The sequence below is a fragment of the Amphibalanus amphitrite genome, unplaced genomic scaffold (genome assembly GCF_019059575.1).
Source record: "Amphibalanus amphitrite isolate SeventyFive unplaced genomic scaffold, NRLGWU_Aamphi_draft 000317F_arrow, whole genome shotgun sequence".
NCBI lineage: Eukaryota > Metazoa > Arthropoda > Thecostraca > Balanomorpha > Balanidae > Amphibalanus > Amphibalanus amphitrite.
In genome coordinates, this window is record NW_024881812.1 from 186,470 (window position 1) to 204,975 (window position 18,506).

At 53.9% G+C, this 18,506-nt stretch overlaps 2 protein-coding genes across 3 annotated transcripts in view; both read left to right on the forward strand.

Annotated features, from left to right (window-relative positions):
- Window positions 1–148: 148 nt before the first annotated feature.
- LOC122388306 (syntaxin-6-like) lies at window positions 149–14,841 on the forward strand. 2 transcript variants are annotated; one of them, XM_043379269.1, is made up of 8 exons: window positions 149–231; window positions 1,416–1,518; window positions 8,810–8,973; window positions 11,015–11,169; window positions 11,665–11,703; window positions 12,135–12,388; window positions 12,690–12,784; window positions 13,217–14,841. In XM_043379269.1, exons 2-8 carry the CDS (start codon window positions 1,490–1,492, stop codon window positions 13,291–13,293), a joined length of 813 nt encoding a protein of 270 aa, XP_043235204.1. In that variant the 5' UTR covers window positions 149–231; window positions 1,416–1,489; the 3' UTR covers window positions 13,294–14,841. The 2 variants fall into 2 exon arrangements, with proteins under 2 accessions (XP_043235204.1, XP_043235205.1); XM_043379270.1 differs by lacking the exon at window positions 11,665–11,703.
- Window positions 14,842–15,562: 721 nt separating this feature from the next.
- The window catches only part of LOC122388304 (integrin alpha-PS3-like), a 78,690-nt gene continuing 75,746 nt past the window's right edge, over window positions 15,563–18,506 (forward strand). Inside the window, exon 1 of the mRNA XM_043379261.1 lies at window positions 15,563–15,799. The gene's annotated coding sequence lies outside the window, so the exon portion shown is untranslated. The remainder of the gene's footprint in view (window positions 15,800–18,506) is intronic.

The following is an 18,506-nucleotide window of genomic DNA, read 5'->3' on the forward strand; positions in this document are numbered from 1 at the left end:
TACAAGTGAGCCTGGGCAGTGCAAACGGGTCGAATTGAGCGCAGTGTGAGCCAGATCACTTAACAAAACACGACGAAGGCGATGCTCCCCGCGAAACGCGTCCCTGAAAGTATTGAATAAAGCTCGACGGAGAACTTCCTGCACACTCATGATTCATTCACTTACCGTGCTTCGGGCTGTAATCCTGATACTGTGATATCAGTATCAGATCAGTTTGAACGGATGGTATTGGTATGACGGTCGTCAAGTTAGATGTAAGTGAATCCTAATCTATAATCTAAGATTCGGAATCAGGTGAGCCCCTACGATTTGGACCAAACTTGGTCAGTGGATAGTACGTAACGTCCTGATTACCATGCACCCAAAATCTAAGCTCGGCCCGCCATATTTACGAAGTAACGGATGTTTGAATTTCAAGGTCATTCGGGAGAGCCCCTACGATTTCCGTCAAAATTTGTGTACGGACACTCTAGATGCTCCTCATTACGAATATCACAAAATTTAAGCTCGGCCCGCCATATTTACGAAGTTACGGAGGTTTGAATTTCAAGGTCATTTGGGTGAGCCCCTGCGATTTCCGTCAAAATTGGTATACGGACATATTACATCCTCCTCATTACAAATATCATAAAAGTTAAGCTCGGCCCGCCATATTTTTCAAGTTACGGAGTCACAAAGTTACGGAATTTCAAGGTCATTCGGAGAGCCCCTCCGATTTTCTTCAAAATTTGTATGCGGACACATTACATGCTCCTCATTACGAATATCGTAAAAGCTAAGCTCGGCCCGCACTATTTCAAAAGTTAGAGATGTTTGAATTTCAGTGAGTTTCAAACGTCAGTAACTTTTGAAATAGTGCGGGCCGAGCTTAGCTTTTACGATATTCGTAATGAGGAGCATGTAATGTGTCCGCATACAAATTTTGACGAAAATCAGAGGGGCTCTCCGAATGACCTTGAAATTCCGTAACTTTGTGACTCCGTAACTTGAAAAATATGGCGGGCCGAGCTCAACTTTTATGATATTTGTAATGAGGAGGATGTAATATGTCCGTATACCAATTTTGACGGAAATCGCAGGGGCTCACCCAAATGACCTTGAAATTCAAACCTCCGTAACTTCGTAAATATGGCGGGCCGAGCTTAAATTTTGTGATATTCGTAATGAGGAGCATCTAGAGTGTCCGTCCACAAATTTTGACGGAAATCGTAGGGGCCCTCCCGAATGACCTTGAAATTCAAACATCCGTAACTTCGTAAATATGGCGGGCCGAGCTTAGATTTTGGCTGCATCGTAATCAGAACGTTACGTACTATCCACTGACCAAGTTTGGTCCAAATCGTAGGGGCTCACCTGATTCCGAATCTTAGATTATAGATTAGGATTCACTTACATCTAACTTGACGACCGTATTGGTATGCTCGTGAATCGTGATGGCTGTCGATTTCTGAGCTTGCTACACATTGAAAAAGCTGCAAGGTTTTAAATCATGGAAGATCCGTTCTACCTTGTTCGAGAGTGAGTACCCTACTCAGTATTATTTATAGTCACTGTATCTGTGCTCAGCGTGATTTCATCCGGAGTGTGCTGTTACAGACATTCGTTGGTCAATAATGAATTGCAATACTGCCTTTGGTTTTTACCATGCATAATGTTGATTAATTTGCCAGTCATTGTGTTCTTGTTTTTCAATCTCAAACACTGGCTGATCCAGAAAAGCAGTCTTGGGCGCTGCAGGGGGCATACCCGGATCCCAAAAGCGTTCTCCAAACTCCAAAAACTCGTAGAATTTTGAAAGCTTTTACACTGTTCTGCAGTTTAAAACAAACTTAACTTTCCCTTAAAGTTACATGGTTTTCATTTTATTAAAAAACAAGGTATTGTTGATTTGGGGCACTGTGGGGTTCATTTGCCCCAAATACCCCAGTACCTACTCTCTTAACAGATGTCACCCCAATGGACTAAGTAGATGATGGTGATAGTTCACATCTAACTAATTGGTCACCTTGGAACAATGTTTGGGCATGGAAAGTATAACAAGAAATGTTTATGGATGAAGTATGAAGAAATCAAAGTAGGGGAGAGTGGGGAAAGATGCCCAGGGTTTTGCTATGTCATATATTATTCGAAAATGACGATGGGAAAGCAAAAACTTGGAGTTTCAACGAAAGCCGACATCATTTTTCTCCAAAAATATCACACTTTCGTGCCTGAAATATGATAACTTTTTTTGCTATTAAGCATTTTCCTGAAGAAGTGAAAGGGGGCATCTTACCCCACAGGGTGGGAAAGACGCCCCCTGGCGTTGGGAAAGATGCCCCCTGCACTATAAGTGACATAAATGGGCACGTGAATCGCCTGAACGAATCAGTAGTCCCTTCGAGCCTGCAGTAGACACCAAACGTCATCATAAGGGCCCTAAAAAGTAGTCGTAAGGGACTTCAGAGGTCATCGTTAGGGCCATCATAGTCCAGCGCGGCCAAACAAGCCTCCGTGGTGGCGTTCGGAGACCACTGTGGGGCTCCTATAGGTCTTTATGATGCTTGAGGGCCCTCGAGCCCATCGTGGGGACCTCAGATGCCAGCGCGGCCCGTGGAGCCAACGTGGGAGCCCTCAAAGGATGTCATGAGGGGCCCTGGAGCCAATAATGGGGCCCACAGAGGCCGTCGTGAGGGCTCTCAGAGTCAGATGCCGCCCAAAAAGTCGCTGTGTGGGCCGAGAGACCGGCATGGGGAGCACCCGACCGTACTGGACTCTCAATAGTCCCAGATCGGCTTTTGTCTACATCACAAGTATGTAATAAATGACTTGACGGGCTGTTTGAAGGACAGCCTACGGATTTAGGGGGGCGTCTTTCCCCATCAGGACAGGGGGCATCTTACCCCAAAGTACCGAACTAACATTAAATCAGTACAATTTGTTAGCCATAAAACTACACCCTGAAACAAACTGTTTGGGACACAGTACACGCATGCTAAGGTATCACGACTATAGCAAGGGACGCAAAAATTATCTACCTTCTTTGATATTTACAATGTTTTGACACCAAAATATTTTTTTTAAAACAGCAAATAAAAAACATGCAATCATCAGCCAGCCGTTGCCCAACTGAGCTTCGCAAATTTTTGTGCAGTTAACAAGGCAGGCTTCCGCTTTACGCTAAGACCATTAATTTCCAGGTTCGATCCTTTGTTTCGCCGCTAGAGGGGGTGGGGCGTCTTTCCCACCCTGGGCATCTTACCCCACTCTCCCCTATTAAGTAAAGACCAAGAAGGTAAATTAATAATCATAGTTTGAGTTCACACTTCACATTTCTTAGATGGAATGGGTAACTTATCAGCTTTTGGAGTGTGGTTTCATGTGTCACTGCAATTTGCATACAATTAGTATATATTGTGGTGGTGTGCATCCCCAGTCTGTACCTGGGGTTTGCATCTCTACGACCGTGTGTGCCCTCGGGGCACGGTCCGGCGGCGGCTCCCGGCCGGACCGTGCGGGGCCGCGTCAGTCTCTACTGGGTCCGCGCCACGCTCGCTCGCTGTGAACAATACACCTGCACCGGTTCAGAGGCGTCTTCACATGGCGCAGCCGACAGGATCGTGAACGTGCGATTACCAGTGCAAGTGTGACAGGGCGACGTGCATAATTACTGTGCATTTTCGACCCAGCAATGGGGGACTCTGACGCCGACAGCGTAGCGGATGCGTCTCGGGAGCCGGCCGCTTCCGTCGCGGTTCGGGCTGCCGCGCCGCGGCAGCGGGCCGGCCGCGGTCGTGCGTCCCGCAGCGCGCCGGCCCCGTGGGCGGGCCGAGTACGAGCACCGGACAGCCTGGACCTCTCCACGGACCGGGGTGAGTCTTTCCTGGTGTGGAGAGAAAGCTGGGAGGACTACGTGCTCCTGACCGGCTTGATAGACGCTGAACCTGACATTCAGCTGGCTGCCCTGAAAAATGTCATGACCCCGGAGAGTCGCCGCGTCCTGAGGAACCTGGAGCTGACCGAGGTCCAGCGTGCCGATCCCGAGGTTGTACTGGACGCGCTGGAGCGTTTCGCAGTGGGCCAAGTAAACGAGGTTATCGAAAGGAAGAGGTTTAACGAAAGGTTTCAGGCTGAAGGGGAGGTCTTTGATGATTTTCTAACCTCCCTGCGTGAATTGTCTCGTGCTTGCAAATTTTGTGACGCGTGTAATGATTCGCTAATCAGGGATAGGATTGTAATGGGTCTGAGATCAGCGGAGACCGTCAAACGTCTCTGCGCCGTCCAAAACCTCTCGCTGTCGCATGCCATCGCTGTTTGCAGGGCTGACGAGGCGGCCGCCAGAGACGCCGTGGAGCTGCGGGCAGGCGGACTCGCCCGGGCCGCCGCCCACCGAGTGGACGCCGCCGAGCGCCACCGAGCGCCGCCGGGCGCTGGACCGAGGCGGCGCGACGGCGGCTGGTGCGCTGCGTGCGGCCGGCGGCGTCACCGGATGGGAGACGCGTGTCCGGCCCGGGGTCAGCGCTGTCGCAGCTGCCGTCAGCTGGACCACTTCGCGGCAGTTTGCCCCGACGCATCCGGCGACTACGATGACCGCCGACCGACCACGTCGTACCAGCGCCGCCGGCTGGCCCCGTCTCGGCCGCGGAGATCGCCACCTGGGCGGAGCTACGCCACCACCGACCCGTACCGCTCGTCGTCGAGATCGCCGTCCCCGTCGCTGGACACGCGGCGATCGCAACGGCGCCGGCCGTGGCGCGGCACCCGGGTCCGCTTCCAGTCGCCGGAGGGCAGCAGTGACCGGAGCCCGGACGGTGCGGCGCGGCGACCGGCCGCGTCGGCCATCATCGCGGTCGCTTCGGTGCAGAGCGCCCCCCGCGTGCGCCTGGATGTCACGGCACAGCGCCGCGCCTCGGTACTCGCACTGCCTGACACCGGGGCTGACATCTGCGTCGGAGGACTCGACTTCCTGAAGGAGATGGACGAGTACCCGGAGAACCTGCTCCCCCCGGAGCAGCATCCTCGGACAGCCAACGGCGAGACGGTCAAGTCGCTGGGAGTCCTGCCGGTCTCGCTGAATCTCGGCCGCGTCTCGGTGCAGGAGTCGGTGCACATCCTGGAGGGCGTCAGCGGCCTGCTGCTCTCCTGGAAGGCCGTGAAGGGACTTCACATCATTCCAGCCGGCTATCCGCAGCAGATAACCGCCGATCTACCGGAACCCGCCTCTGGCTCTCGCACCAGGGACGCACCAGACCGCCCTCGGCCGGGGCCAGCGCGGCATCGGCACCGGTCTCGCGCCGCGCTGCCCGACGGTGGCACGTCATCGGACTGCGTGGCGGCGGTGTCGCGCGACGGCGCTGCTGGAGAGGCGACCGCGGCGACACCTGTCGAGCGGCCTGACAGCAGCCTTCCGACCGGTGCACCTGCATCTGAAGACGGGTCAGCAGAGCCGCCTGTGGACCAGGGAGGCTCCTTCCCGGACATCACGTCCGAGTTCCCCACCGTGTTCGACGGCCACATCAGAGTCATGCCGGGGGAGCAGTTCAAGATTCACCTCAGGGAGGAAGCCGTGCCGTTCCGCGTGTCGAGCCCACGACGAGTGCCCCTCTCACTCCGGACGCCGCTGAAGGACGAGTTGCAAAAGCTGGTGTCCGAGGGCATCATCGTGCCCGTCACGGAGCCGACTGAGTGGTGTGCGCCGATCGTCGTTGAACCGAAGAAGGAGGGAGGAATCAGGCTGTGCGTGGACCTGTCTCGCCTGAACAAGTTCGTCCGCACCGAGCAGTACCAGGCACCCACCCCGCTGGAGGAAGTTGCCTCTATAGCGAGCTCGGAGGCGAAGTGGTTCACCGTCTTCGACGCGGCAAAGGGCTACCACAAGTGCCCTCTTCATCAGGACAGCGTGCTGAAGACGACGTTCATCACGCCGTTCGGCCGGTACGCGTTTTTACGCGCGCCGTACGGGGTCAGCTCGATATCTGACCACTACAACAGGCGCATGGACGAGGCGTTCTCCGGCCTCACCGGCTACAAGAAGATCGTGGATGACGTCGTCGTCTACAGTCGGACCAGGGAGGACCACATCCGTGACGTCCGTCGCTTCATGGAGCGCTGCGAGGAGAGAGGTATCTCCCTGAACCGGCGGAAGCTGCAGCTGGCCCAGCAGAAGGTGAAATTCGCCGGCTTCATCATATCGGCGGACGGCTACGAGCCCGACCCTCAGCTGACGTCGGCCATCTCGTCGTTCCCGACACCGAAGAACATCTCTGAGCTCCGAAGTTTCTTCGGCCTCGCCAACCAGGTCGCCCCATTCGTCGACGAGCTCTCGGAGCTCCTCCTGCCTCTCAGGCCGCTGCTCAGCACCCGAAACGAGTTCGTCTGGGACGAGCAGCAAGAACAGGCGTTCATATCAGCCAAGAAAGCGCTGACATCAGTTCCGAACCTGGCCTACTTCGACCCCAGACGACCAACCTCGCTCTCGACCGACGCCAGCCGCCTCAAGGGATTCGGCTTCCTCCTACGGCAGCAGCAGGAGGACGGCAGCTGGCGGGTTATCCAGGCGGGATCGCGATTCCTGTCTTCAGCGGAGTCCCGATACGCCACCATCGAGTTGGAAGCCACTGCCGTGGTATGGGCCATGAAGAAATGTCACATCTTTCTCTCCGGACTGACGAGCTTCACGATATTCGTCGACCACAAGCCGCTCGTCCCCATCATCAACGGCAAGACTCTCGACGAGATCGAGAACCCGAGACTACAAAGACTGAAGTTGAAGATGGCATACTACGGACCATTCGTAGCCAGCTGGGTGCCAGGATCCCAGCACAAGGCGGCAGACGCTCTCTCCAGGAGCCCCACCCAACCAGCAGCTGCTGATGACGAATGTGGGGAAGACGACGACGCACCTGCCCTCCAGAGCGTCTTGGTAGCTGAGCTTCGAGCGTGCGACACCGACATCATGCTGGACCGGGTGGAGTGTGCGACGTCAGAGGACCCCGAGCTCCAGATGCTCCGAGACATCATCTCCACCGGCTTTCCGGCATCCAGAGCGGAGCTTGCGGAACCCCTCCGGAAGTACTGGCCGGTGCACGACCGACTGTCGGTGGAGGGCGGCATCATCTTATGCGGCATGCGCATCCTGGTGCCGCTATCCCTCCGTAGATCGACATTAGCGTCTCTCCATGCGAGTCACCTCGGGAAGGAGAAGACCAAGGAGCGAGCTCGGCGGGTGGTCTACTGGCCGGGAATGGACGCCGCCATCGACGATGTCACCAGAGGATGCAGTAGGTGTCAGCAAGAGCTGCCATCCCAGCCGAGGGAGACCATGCTGCATCATGAGCCTGCCGCCAGGCCGTTCCAGGTCCTGGACATGGACTTCGCAGACCACGCAGGTGGCAAATACCTCGTCGTCGTTGACGGCTACTCTGGGTGGAAGTTCATCGAATGTACGGGCACCCGGTCTGACACCAAAAACGTAATCAAAGTAATGCTTAAGATTTTCAGTGAGGTCGGTGTGCCAGAACTTGTCAGAACCGACGGGGCCCTCTGCTTCACGTCTCTTCAGTTCAGCACGTTCTTGAGCAACTGGGGCGTTCTGCATCGCACATCATCCCCACACTACCCCCGATCTAACGGCCTGGCCGAGTCTGCTGTTAAATCTGCAAAAAAGCTTCTCAGGCGATGCTGGGACGACGGCAGAGGACGGCTCAACGAAGAGGAGTGGACGCGGGGCCTGCTTCAGCAGCGGAACACGCCGGGCGTCAGCGGGAAGTCGCCCGCCGAGATCGTCTACGGCCGGCCACTGAGGGACGACCTGCCCACGCACCCGTCGCACTTCAAACCATCGGCGCGCTCGCAGCGGGCGAGCGGAGGCGGAGCCCAGCAGCGGATGGGGACGCCACCGCACCAGACTGTGGACTGCGACGATCGCCGCGAGTCACGCCGCTGCGCCGCCAAACGGTGGTACGACCAGCATGCCCACGACCTGCCCGAGTTCCCCGTCGGGACTCGCGTCCGTGTGCAGGACGTCAGGACAAAACGATGGGACAGGTGCGGCGTGGTGACGTCGGTCGGCCCCCACCGACGCTACAGTGTACGCTTCGACGATGGAGGGGAGGTGGATCGGAACAGATGCCACCTGCGCAGGTGGCACGCTCTGTGCCCGGTGCCCGGAGTGGAGCCTCCCGGGAGAGCCGGCCCGCGCGTCGTCACACAACCGGACACTGGTCGGATGAGTCGTGACCATGCGTCTGCGAGCGAATCGCGCGCCTCCACACGGCCGGATCGCGCGCCGCGCACTGAGCCGCCGACTGTCCGCCGATCCACCCGTGTGCGGAAGCCGGTGCGTCGGCTCATAGAGGAGATGTGATGGTGTACTACGTTTCTTGTTATTTTCGCTATTGTGTTATGATTCCGTTCTTTTCGTTATACCTCGAGCGCGCTGGGGGCTTAAGGGGGGAGATGTGGTGGTGTGCATCCCCAGTCTGTACCTGGGGTTTGCATCTCTACGACCGTGTGTGCCCTCGGGGCACGGTCCGGCGGCGGCTCCCGGCCGGACCGTGCGGGGCCGCGTCAGTCTCTACTGGGTCCGCGCCACGCTCGCTCGCTGTGAACAATACACCTGCACCGGTTCAGAGGCGTCTTCACATATATTGACATTTTTTCTTATATTAAATCAATTTGGATAATGTTCTCAGCTTTCACTCCTAGTGATATTGTGTCTCCCTCTCATACAAACAGTTCCAATGGCATTTTGAACTGGTGTGGGCCATGACATCGCTTTCCCTTCCCAGTGATGTGTACTCCCACCTGTGACGTCACCTACCGCCCCCAGTGACGTAGTGAAGGCGCTGGCCAAGCTGCGCGGCCTGTACCAGCGGCGCAGTGAGCTCGAGTCGGTACCGGCCACCGCCGCCGAGCGGACCTGGACCGAGAGCGAGCTGTGTAACGCGCTGCGCAGCATCGAGTGGGACGTCGAGGACCTCCAGGAGACAATCGATATCCTTTACGAACAGATCGACGTGGCAAGGAGAGGGGAGCTTCTACTGCTGTCACTGCTGGATCGCGATATTGTGCGCTGGGATTGCGGGAAAGCGGCTAGTCCACTTTTCGATAAGCCCTTTGTTCAACCAAAGTATCGGTTTGGCTACCATTTTCCTACATCAATTTTGCATTACTTTCGTTTTTTATCACTTATTCAGAATACAGGGACAAAGTTGCTTTTCAACAAGTGAATTTTGCTCATTAGTTAAAGGAAAAGGGTCACCTTTAACCCGCGCCCTGCTGGGGGGGGGGGGTGTTTGAACACCCCCCTTGTGGTTTTTCGCGAATATCTCAAAAACGGCGGCGCGGAGCGCCGCCGTTTTTGGTACACCTTATCATACATCAATTCTACACATGTTGTGAAAATTTCAGACCAAGGTCATTCAAGGTCAGGTCACCAGGTCACTTGAAGTGACCTCACCTCATAAAAACTTTCAATGTCTGTCATAGCTACACCGAGTGACCGATCGCTTTGAAACTTTCAGCGATTGCTAAGAACAATAGCATGTACAAAATGTATATCTCAGAATTTTGATATCGATGACCTAAGGTCAGGTCAATTTTGCGACCTCCCCATTATAAGTCAATGGGATAAAATTGAAATGCGCCTCTTTTGGATGAAAGACATTATAAACACTCCCAAACACTGAATTACAAGTGGTTTGGACACACTGAACTTGAAAATGGTGTCCGTGACCCTTGTTTATGCCCTGAGGTCATCTTAGGTCACGAATGGTATCTAACAGTTTTTCGCAAATAACTTTTGATAGAGGCATGCTAGAGCGATGAAAACGCCTTAGATGTGTTCAGCTCGACGATACGGATCGACTGATATGCAACATGACCCTTTCCGGTCAGGTCATGACCTTGACCTGAGGTCAAATTTTCAAGTTGACCTTTCAAGGTCAAGTTATAGTTAATTCGATGCGTCTTGACGAGAGGAACACGATGCCGGTAAAAGTAAGCTCGTACAAGGCTTGGGTCAAAAGTTATTGCAGAAAAACTGTTTTCGAAAAAATCAGCTATTTTTGCAGTTTTTGCCCCCTGCAGGCAAAACTGTTGACGTTAGGTCAAATCTGAGAGAATTACTCAGATAGGGCGTTAATAGGGCTATCGAATGCGCTTTTCCGCGGCGCTGTAGCTCTATTGGTTCCCGAGTTATGCGTTGGCTTCTTGGAAATTTTCGACATTCGACCTGGAAATCGGCGAAATTTTGCCTTCAATGACCTCTGGTGACCTGACCTTTGACCTGACCAAAAAATTGACCAAAGTGATTTCGTCATTATTTTTTACGCTCTTTCGAACGCCGCCTTCCGCGTATCGCTACGTGGCCCAGGAGCCGAGTTACAAGGGGGGGGGGGTGTTCAAACACCCCCCCCCCCCAGCAGGGCGTGGAAATCCAGGACCCCCAGCAGGGCGCGGGTTAACATGGGGTTTGAAACTGAGATGGCCATCTTGTAGCCCGTGTCCGAAAACCCCGAGAGTGTCCCACCTTACGGCCGATTTCGGCCTCCATTTGTAGGTATCGGCAATTTTAAAAGAAAATATGCCAGGAATGCGTCCTTATCCCAGGAATGCGTTCTTATCCTGTAATACAGCCACCCGCGGCGAGGCTTTGGTTTTTAACCAATCAGCTCCAATCAGCTCAGCTTTAACCAATCAGCTAATCTGACACAAGCCGACGAGACTGTCTTCTGAAGGCTGATTGGCTTGAGTGTAATGTCATCGCTATGACATCATACAGAAGGTGCGGTAGAGAGTACAAACATAGTACCAATATGTTAAATAGTTTGACATACTTTTTTGCGAATTATGCACTTCTGGCACCAGATTTAAAAAGAACATGAAAAATAATAATGTCAAAATGAAAAGCAACGATATCTTCATATTTCACGAAGGTGGCACTTTTCCTTTAAGAAGGCGTTTACGTAAGACCCTGCTATGTTTGACTCTGTAGCCATGATCTGTATGTTAAGTTACCTTGACCGCCGTGCACGTATCGTCGAGAAGAACCAGAAGCAGTTCCGTCTGAGCGAGGCGGACCTGCAGGCGCGGCGCAGCTTCGTCAAGGCGACGCGGGATGAGCTGGACGCCCTGAAGGAGCGGCTGAGCCTGAATCGGGCCGCGGACACGGACCGCACCGCCCGGCAGGTGCGACGGGCGCTCCAAGCGACGGGAGGGGTGTACTGGTAGCACTCACTGCTGCACAAAGTACTGGTGGCAAACAATGCATCTTGCATGTGACTAATGTCATACACAGAGGTCTTCCTTGATGGTGAAAGGTTATACTGTACATCTTAGCGACTAGCATACTTTTAACAAGCAAACTAATTGATTTAACCTCGAGGCTCAAAAGTACGGGTTATGAAGTGTTAAATGGCTATGCAATGCATGCGGTTGACAAACACCTGATTGTTCCATTTCATTTTTTATGACTCTTTTAACTAATAACTTGTTTGAACCACCATAACCATTTAGGCTAGCGGTACTCGCGTGTCGCCAATTAGACCTAGAGAAAAGGCACGTCACTTTTCGCCTCTTGCTCGCACCTTATTTACATAGCTGTGTAGGTATTCGCATGCCCTGTAGCCTGACAGCGTTGCATGGTGCATGTACTGGTACTAACATTGCCTGCATGCGCCTTAGGAGCTAGAAGAAGCTGACGAGCTGCCTCCTGCGTACAACGTGAGTAGTTATGAATGTCTTGGTTGGTCGTGTTAAACTATAAGCTGTGCCTGTAACGTGAAACCTGGAGGCCTCCACTCCACGAAGTGTAAGCACTAAGCAGCATGTGTAAGAATTAGTGTGTGCTGACTGCTGTAAGCCAATTCTTCTCCATCAATTTGCGGCTAACGCTACTTACGATGGGAGTTCGCGTTCACCGAGAAGTTATTCTTTCGGTTCTAGTAAATATGGTGAACGCTTTCGTGACACTTGAGGCTGCTACCATGTTATTTTTGACGGAGGTGTTAAATTATTGTTGATTCGGCCTTAATACGCCTGTTTCACCAGCTGGTGATGTCACATGCCATGCATGTGTGCCAATCTCAATGTCCTCGCCATTCAGCCACTCCTATCAGCCCTATCTGACGTCATACCCCCACACCTGTTACCAGCCACTACTGGAACAGCCCTCCAGCCCTCCGGAGCGGCCTCAGGCACCCGCCAAACCAACCGGCGGCTCCTCCGGCGGGGGATACAGCCGACTGCGGGAGGATGAGCCACCCGAGTCGCCGCTGCAGGAGCAGCGACAGCAGCAGCGCCGTCTGGCGGGCGAACAGCAGCGCCACCTGGACAGGATCGGCCAGTCGGTCGGCACACTGCGGGACATGTCACAGCGACTGGGCACGGAGGTCGACGACCAGAGCATGTGAGTCACCACTCACCGCTGCTCTAGCTTCTAAATGCCAGAAACGGATTTATCGCTGTGTGCGTGCTAGAGGTGCTATGCCTGATTATGTTGTGCGCTGTTGTGCCAATGGTTATGTCAGGTAGGCTTGAATGTTTGTTTCATCCGGTAACACTTTGGGTGACCGGTCATGACCTTTGTGCTAATTCTACCTCTTGGGTTTATTTTTAAAAGGTTGTTGTCCGTATTCCTGTCCCTGCTGTCATCTCACCAATCTCGACTAGCTTCTTGCTGATCGGTTACCTCTTTATCTCTCCCCCAGTATGATCGAGGATATAACCCACGAGGTTGACGCCGCCCAAGGCAAGGTGGACACCACCATGAGCCGAATGATGAAGGTCCTCAGGATCTCCAACGGTGAGAGCTGTCTTCCTTCCTTTCTTGGGGGGGGGGGGGGGGAACGCTGAGGCTAAGAGGGAGGTATGGAGGGAAGTTATGAGAGTATGCTGGCTCGTTGATGATGGCAGATGACGATAATGCAGTTTTTTATCTGTCTGGTTGTTGCAATGAACTATTTTCTTTTTATGCCTTACGATATACCGGACTGGATAATTGATAGGAATCCATCGTTGAAAGATGCTGTTTTTTGCGTTCTTTGTTCGGATAACGCTTATATAGTGCTCCATTATGTTTTTCTTAGGAATATTATAAGGCACCGAGCCCACTCAGCTCTGCAAAGGCATCTCAGTCGCGCTTTCACACTTACAGTTCGTAAGAACGAGATCGCAATGTGAACAGTCTGACCACCAGTTTGGCAGCTGACCTGATGACCTCCCCTGTGTCCCGCAGACAAGCGGCAGTGGACGGCGATCGGCGTCCTCTCGGGCATCATGCTGATCGTCGTCCTCATGTTCTTCTTCATCTAGTCTTCCCGATCCCGCCGACACGAGCGGCAGGACGTGCCGCACGGAGCGGCTGGACGTGTTGAACGGGTGCCGTCAGGAGAACGGCCTTCCTCCCACCGAGTGTGGTGGCGCCTGGGCCGGGGTTCGGCCCGGGACACCGCCGTCCATTGACTCCCAGTCAGCCGTCAGGCCTGTCGAGCTGGGTGGAGTCGAGTCTTGGGACAAGTCAGAAGGAATCGTATACAGGTGATAGAATCGTAGAATTAAGGCGCTGGGGCTACGCACACAGTAGTCGCCACTGACTGTGTGAAGTGTTAAGTACAGCGACCATTACACTACTATACTATGCGAATGGGAAACGAATAAGTGATTGTGGCAAATTGTATATTCATCGAGCATCTGTGTAACGGCTATAGCCTGAGTCCTGTGAAATGAGCATAGCAATAGGATGATAGGCCGAATTTCTTGTCGCAGTCTCCGCTCTCTATAATGCTGATTTTTGACCGTCCACTTTAAACTATGCATGGGAGCTTATTTGGTGCTGAGCTGGATTTGCATCTGCCTGCCTTTCGAAAGTGTGCGCCTAAAGACACTGGTCGGTTGACCCTTCATCCGCACTTCGCCTTCGTGGATGATGAAATTTCTCTTGATTGTCTTGTCTTGTCTTTGGGCCTTATTCTTCAGCACCGCTGAGCCTGGCACCAGGCGAGCTTCTAGAGGTGAGGACGCGTTAGTTAATTAACCTGGCTGACCGGCGCAGGACGAGTCTTTCCAGACGAAAAGCTTCCTTGTGGTTTGAGCTTGTTCGCCAGGCAGCTGTTAGCATGAGGCATTTGGTTTCTGCTAATCACGAGCGGACTCAGGACATGATAATGTGAATGTCCTCATTGGCGGGTATTTGAGCTGTTTTTGCCTCGCGATATTTTCACACAGCTTGGTCGGCAAGTTCAGCTTTTTACTCCCTGCAATGTTCCCCAATCCAAAGTGCTCACGTGTCCTTGTTGCTTGTCAAGTATATTTTGCTCAACTCTTCCTCGCATCTGTCCTTCTTGCTCAACTTCTGATGCATGACCGTCAAATAAGCAGCTCACTGACACCTCTGTGATTATTTGTCGTGACATATTTGAAATGTTAATTTACCAATCATGTATTTATATATGCGGTTCGAGCATTCCGTTTATTGTAGTCAATCGTTCACGTTACCTATAGGCAGATGCTATTAGCTTATAGCGATGCGCTTAGTACGGGGCCAGTGTTCCTGTTCAGTCTATGCATTGTAACTGATTGTAAAAGACAACACGCCGCGGTAGTGTTTGCTCTCAGGTAGCTGTAGCACCGTCTTCATTCCTGAATCGGGCTTTAACGATGGTGTTTTGTGTCGGTGATCGGTATGAAATCGTCATGATTATAACACAGGTACGGGGTGTGATTGTATACAGTGTAATCCGTCTAGTCATGGGTTGCTCGATACCTACATACGATACGGTATACGATAACGGTACCGTGCCACCGGGTCGTGTGGGGCGCGGCGGGCGGCCGCTAATTGCCTAATAAACGGCGCACCGGCCCGCTGTTGGTTTTTGCTCACTGTGCTCGTCATCATATGTCAGCGTCGGATAACGGAAGTAGAAACATGACAGTTGCGGCCTCGATGCGGTCAACGGATTAGTTATAGCTGCTTCATCCGCTGCCCAGTGTGACATTTTTGACGGCCTTCGTAATTTGGGAACTTTTTATCATTAAGCGCGTTTCTGGTCCACTAATTGCACCGGCGAATCAAGCACACACCAAAACACTCAGTAACTTAGTAAACGCGTACCGTCCCCAGTGCTTCTTCGCCATGAGGTCGATCAATGATCATTCTTCCAGTTTGGTTGATGTGACCTTGACCGCATTCTCCAGCTCGCTTCGTCACTGCGAGAGGCGAGATCTCCCCGACGAATCCGAACCCGAATCCGAATCCAAATCCGACTCAGGCAACCCGCTCCTCATCCTGATTCACCGTACCATTTCCGGAACGGCGCTGTTACACCTTCCTCTGGTTCCGGTTTGTGCGTGACGTCATCAGCTTCCGGTGCTACCTTCTCGGTTCCAGTCGCGACCTCGGGGGCGGGGGATTCCACACCCGCCCACCTTTACGCCTGGGCTGTGCAACTCGCTCGGGGCCATCTGGGCGGACAGTGGCGTCTACTGCTACACAGCGACACACGGTGACAGCCAATGACAGACTGGGACTGACAGACTGACAGGGGGTGGGACTGCAGCGATCATTCGCCCTCCACGTTCCGTCATACCTGACGGGAGGTCCGTCCGTCCGGTAGGCCGGCAGCGGGCGGCGGGCGCGCTCCAGACTCCTATGACGTCACGCCGTCAGCTGACTGACTCAGCGAGCGCGCGCGGCCGAACTCCGCTGGAGCCGCGCGCGCAGTCGTGACGCGAGCGGCGGGGTGAGGTGGTGCGTTGGGGTTGCTCGCGGGTGGAGTGCAGTGCTAGGGGAGACTGAAGAGTGGAAAAGGCCCGATCAGAGGTGAGTTTCTGAATGGTGCTGTGTGCAGGATGGGCAGTGATCTGACGTGTCGTGTTTTACCTTGGACTGGCAATGATGGTATCAAATTGATACGCCGTCCTGTCTCAGTCTCGCGAGCGTGCCATACATTCTCGGTACAATGCACTCTTAGGAAGATTTTGCGATATGGTGTGTTTGAATTTCCCCAGCTTAGTGGCTGCTGAGTCGGCTCCAGTCCAGGGCCTATTTTAACATGTTAACTGGGGGGGCAAATGCCCCCGCACTCAACAGAATTGCCCCCCTAGTCGTCGAGATTTGCCCACTATAAAAATGGGCATAAAGGCACAGGGTGACAAACATACTACGTAACTACTGTGACTTGTTTTGCAATGGATGTCAAATGAGTCAGTCTGTAAGTAATGACCAGTGGTGTATCTAAGGGTGGGTCATATGGGTCATGACCCCCCACCCTCTTGGGGCCCGGGGACACCACAGGCCTGCCAGGGGCACCACCGGCCTGTCAGGGGCACCACAGGCCTGTTGGGAGCACCACAGACCTGCCAGGGGCCCCACCGGCCTCGCAGGGGCACCACCTTGGGCCTGTCAGGGGTACCACCACAGGCCCGCCAGGGGCACCATAGGCCTGCCAGAGGCACCATAGGCCTAGCAAGGGCGCCACGGACCTGTCAGGGGCACCAGAGGCCTAGTATGGACACCACATGCCTGGCAGGGACACCACCGGCCTCGCAGGGACTGGGACACCTTGGGCCTGTTAGTGGCACCATGCCTGTCGGGGACACTCCAGGCTTGTCAGGAGCACCACAGTCCTGTCAGGGCCCAGGGGCACCACCGGCCTCACGTGGACACCACCGGCCTCGCAAAGGCATCATGGGCCTGTCAGGGGCACCACGGGCCTGTCGTTGGAAATTCAGGCTTGTCAGGGGCACCACAGTTCTTTCAGATGCACCGGCGGCCTAGCACCATGGCACCATTTTTGGCCGAGGTCGCGATTCGGCGTATGTCGCCTCGCATTAGCCGCGCGTTTGCAGTCTTTTCGTGGTTTCAAACGTTCAAACATGGGATATGATGTTGCTCCCATGCATTAGGGTGGGTGTCAAGATCACCGGAAGGTCAGGTCAGATCATTTACCTATGATGACCTCGGTTCACATTTTCGAGTTTTATATGTTTCTAGGCTAGTTTTTGGAGCTGAATTCGAATTAAGCAACCATTTGACCATTTACGAAGTAGTTTTGGTGCCTTCGTAACATGTTACGAAGCTGTCAGAGGCGGTTGCCACCTACTACGAATACCCGGCAAAACCCTTACTGGTTGACCTGACCTGACCTGACCTGGCCTAAATGCATGAAGACATCATCTATGATCATAACTAACATAATATTCGTGATCAGCACCCCGAAAAACCATAGCAGCCACTCTTTACGACGCTCTAACAGGTCCCGATTTTCCCGACTTTTGGGTCAATGACCTGACCTGGAAGGTCAACCGATGACCTAGGACCTTAAAATTGGGTATAATCGGCTTCCTTTCATCACGGGCAACACGGTCGTTTTTTCCGCGAAGCTCTAGCTCGATCAGGGGCGAAACGGCAAGGGGGAGGGTCCAACGGACCCCCCCCCCCCCTATACGCTCGCTACTGGAAACACCAATACGGGCGAGGGTTAATGGATTATTAAAGACAATTTTCCAGGTTGCCCCCCCAGTCAAATTCCCTTAAAATAGGCTCTGCTCCAGTCACGCTCTGTTTGCAGAGCCCGACCCGTTCTGGTTCGGCGGATTTGTTGACGGCCGTTGAACGTTATTCATTGGCCCTTCAGCCCAGTGGCCACGAGGGTGCACGTGAAATAGCACGCATACTGGCGCATACTAAACGATTTTAATGCAGCGCGTGCGGAGCAAGTGTTGCAAGAGATGCGTGGCTGTAGTCTATAAAGAACTGGAACGGCTTGCGCGCTCAAACACGCTGACACGCGCCCCTCGCCCCCAGCCCCCTGAGCCCCTCCCCCCACGCAAACCATTTTCTCACACATCCCGACCTCGATTCTCGGTCAACAAGTGTGATTTCCGATCGGAAGAGCTCCACTTTGCCAAAAAACGACCGCTGCTGCGGCTATGACATTAGCCATTATTGGTGACTCGTTCCCGCGTTCCGTAGTTTTGGGCGGCAGTTTGAGCGGAATGTTGCCGCTCGGAGCGGAATGTTGCCGTTCGACGCGCCTAAAGCTGCAACGGTTCGGCGGCCGCCCGTGGGAGCGAACTTCCTGGGATGTGCTCCGCGTACCGCCCTCCCTGCGCCGCGAAATTGTCCAGTGTGCGGCCGCGACGGGCGACGTGGCGACGACGGGCGGGCGGAACGCCTCCCAGCCGTGTGCGGCCGAATCAATCGCCCATTGTTGCATTGAAGTCACCTGGAGATCGGCCGGTCGGAGCGGGGCAATACGACGAATGTACAGTGTACACTGCAAGAGCGCAACCCGAGAGCTCCGTGCAAGATAGGCAGCGACCGGGCGCTTTTCGCTGAGTTGCTCTTTGTTGGTTACGGGCGAGCGACCAGCATGCTTGCGATACGGCCAGCCGGAATAAATTTGCATGATTGCATAATGCACGGTGGTTTGTGACCCTGGGTGGGTCGAAGCGGGCGGAACTGGATGGGCGACACGGGAAGGGATGACGCGAAACGAGATCACAACTAAGGATTGTTGGTGCCG

Excerpts from the sequence above, each read along its gene's own strand:
- LOC122388306 (XM_043379269.1), top strand. The coding sequence starts at position 1,490 with ATGGAAGATCCGTTCTACCTTGTTCGAGA. Across the intron at positions 8,974-11,014 it reads GGACCTCCAGGAGACAATCG|GTATCGTCGAGAAGAACCAG; the intron begins ATATCCTTTACG and ends ACCGCCGTGCAC. Across the intron at positions 11,170-11,664 it reads CGGACCGCACCGCCCGGCAG|GAGCTAGAAGAAGCTGACGA; the intron begins GTGCGACGGGCG and ends CATGCGCCTTAG.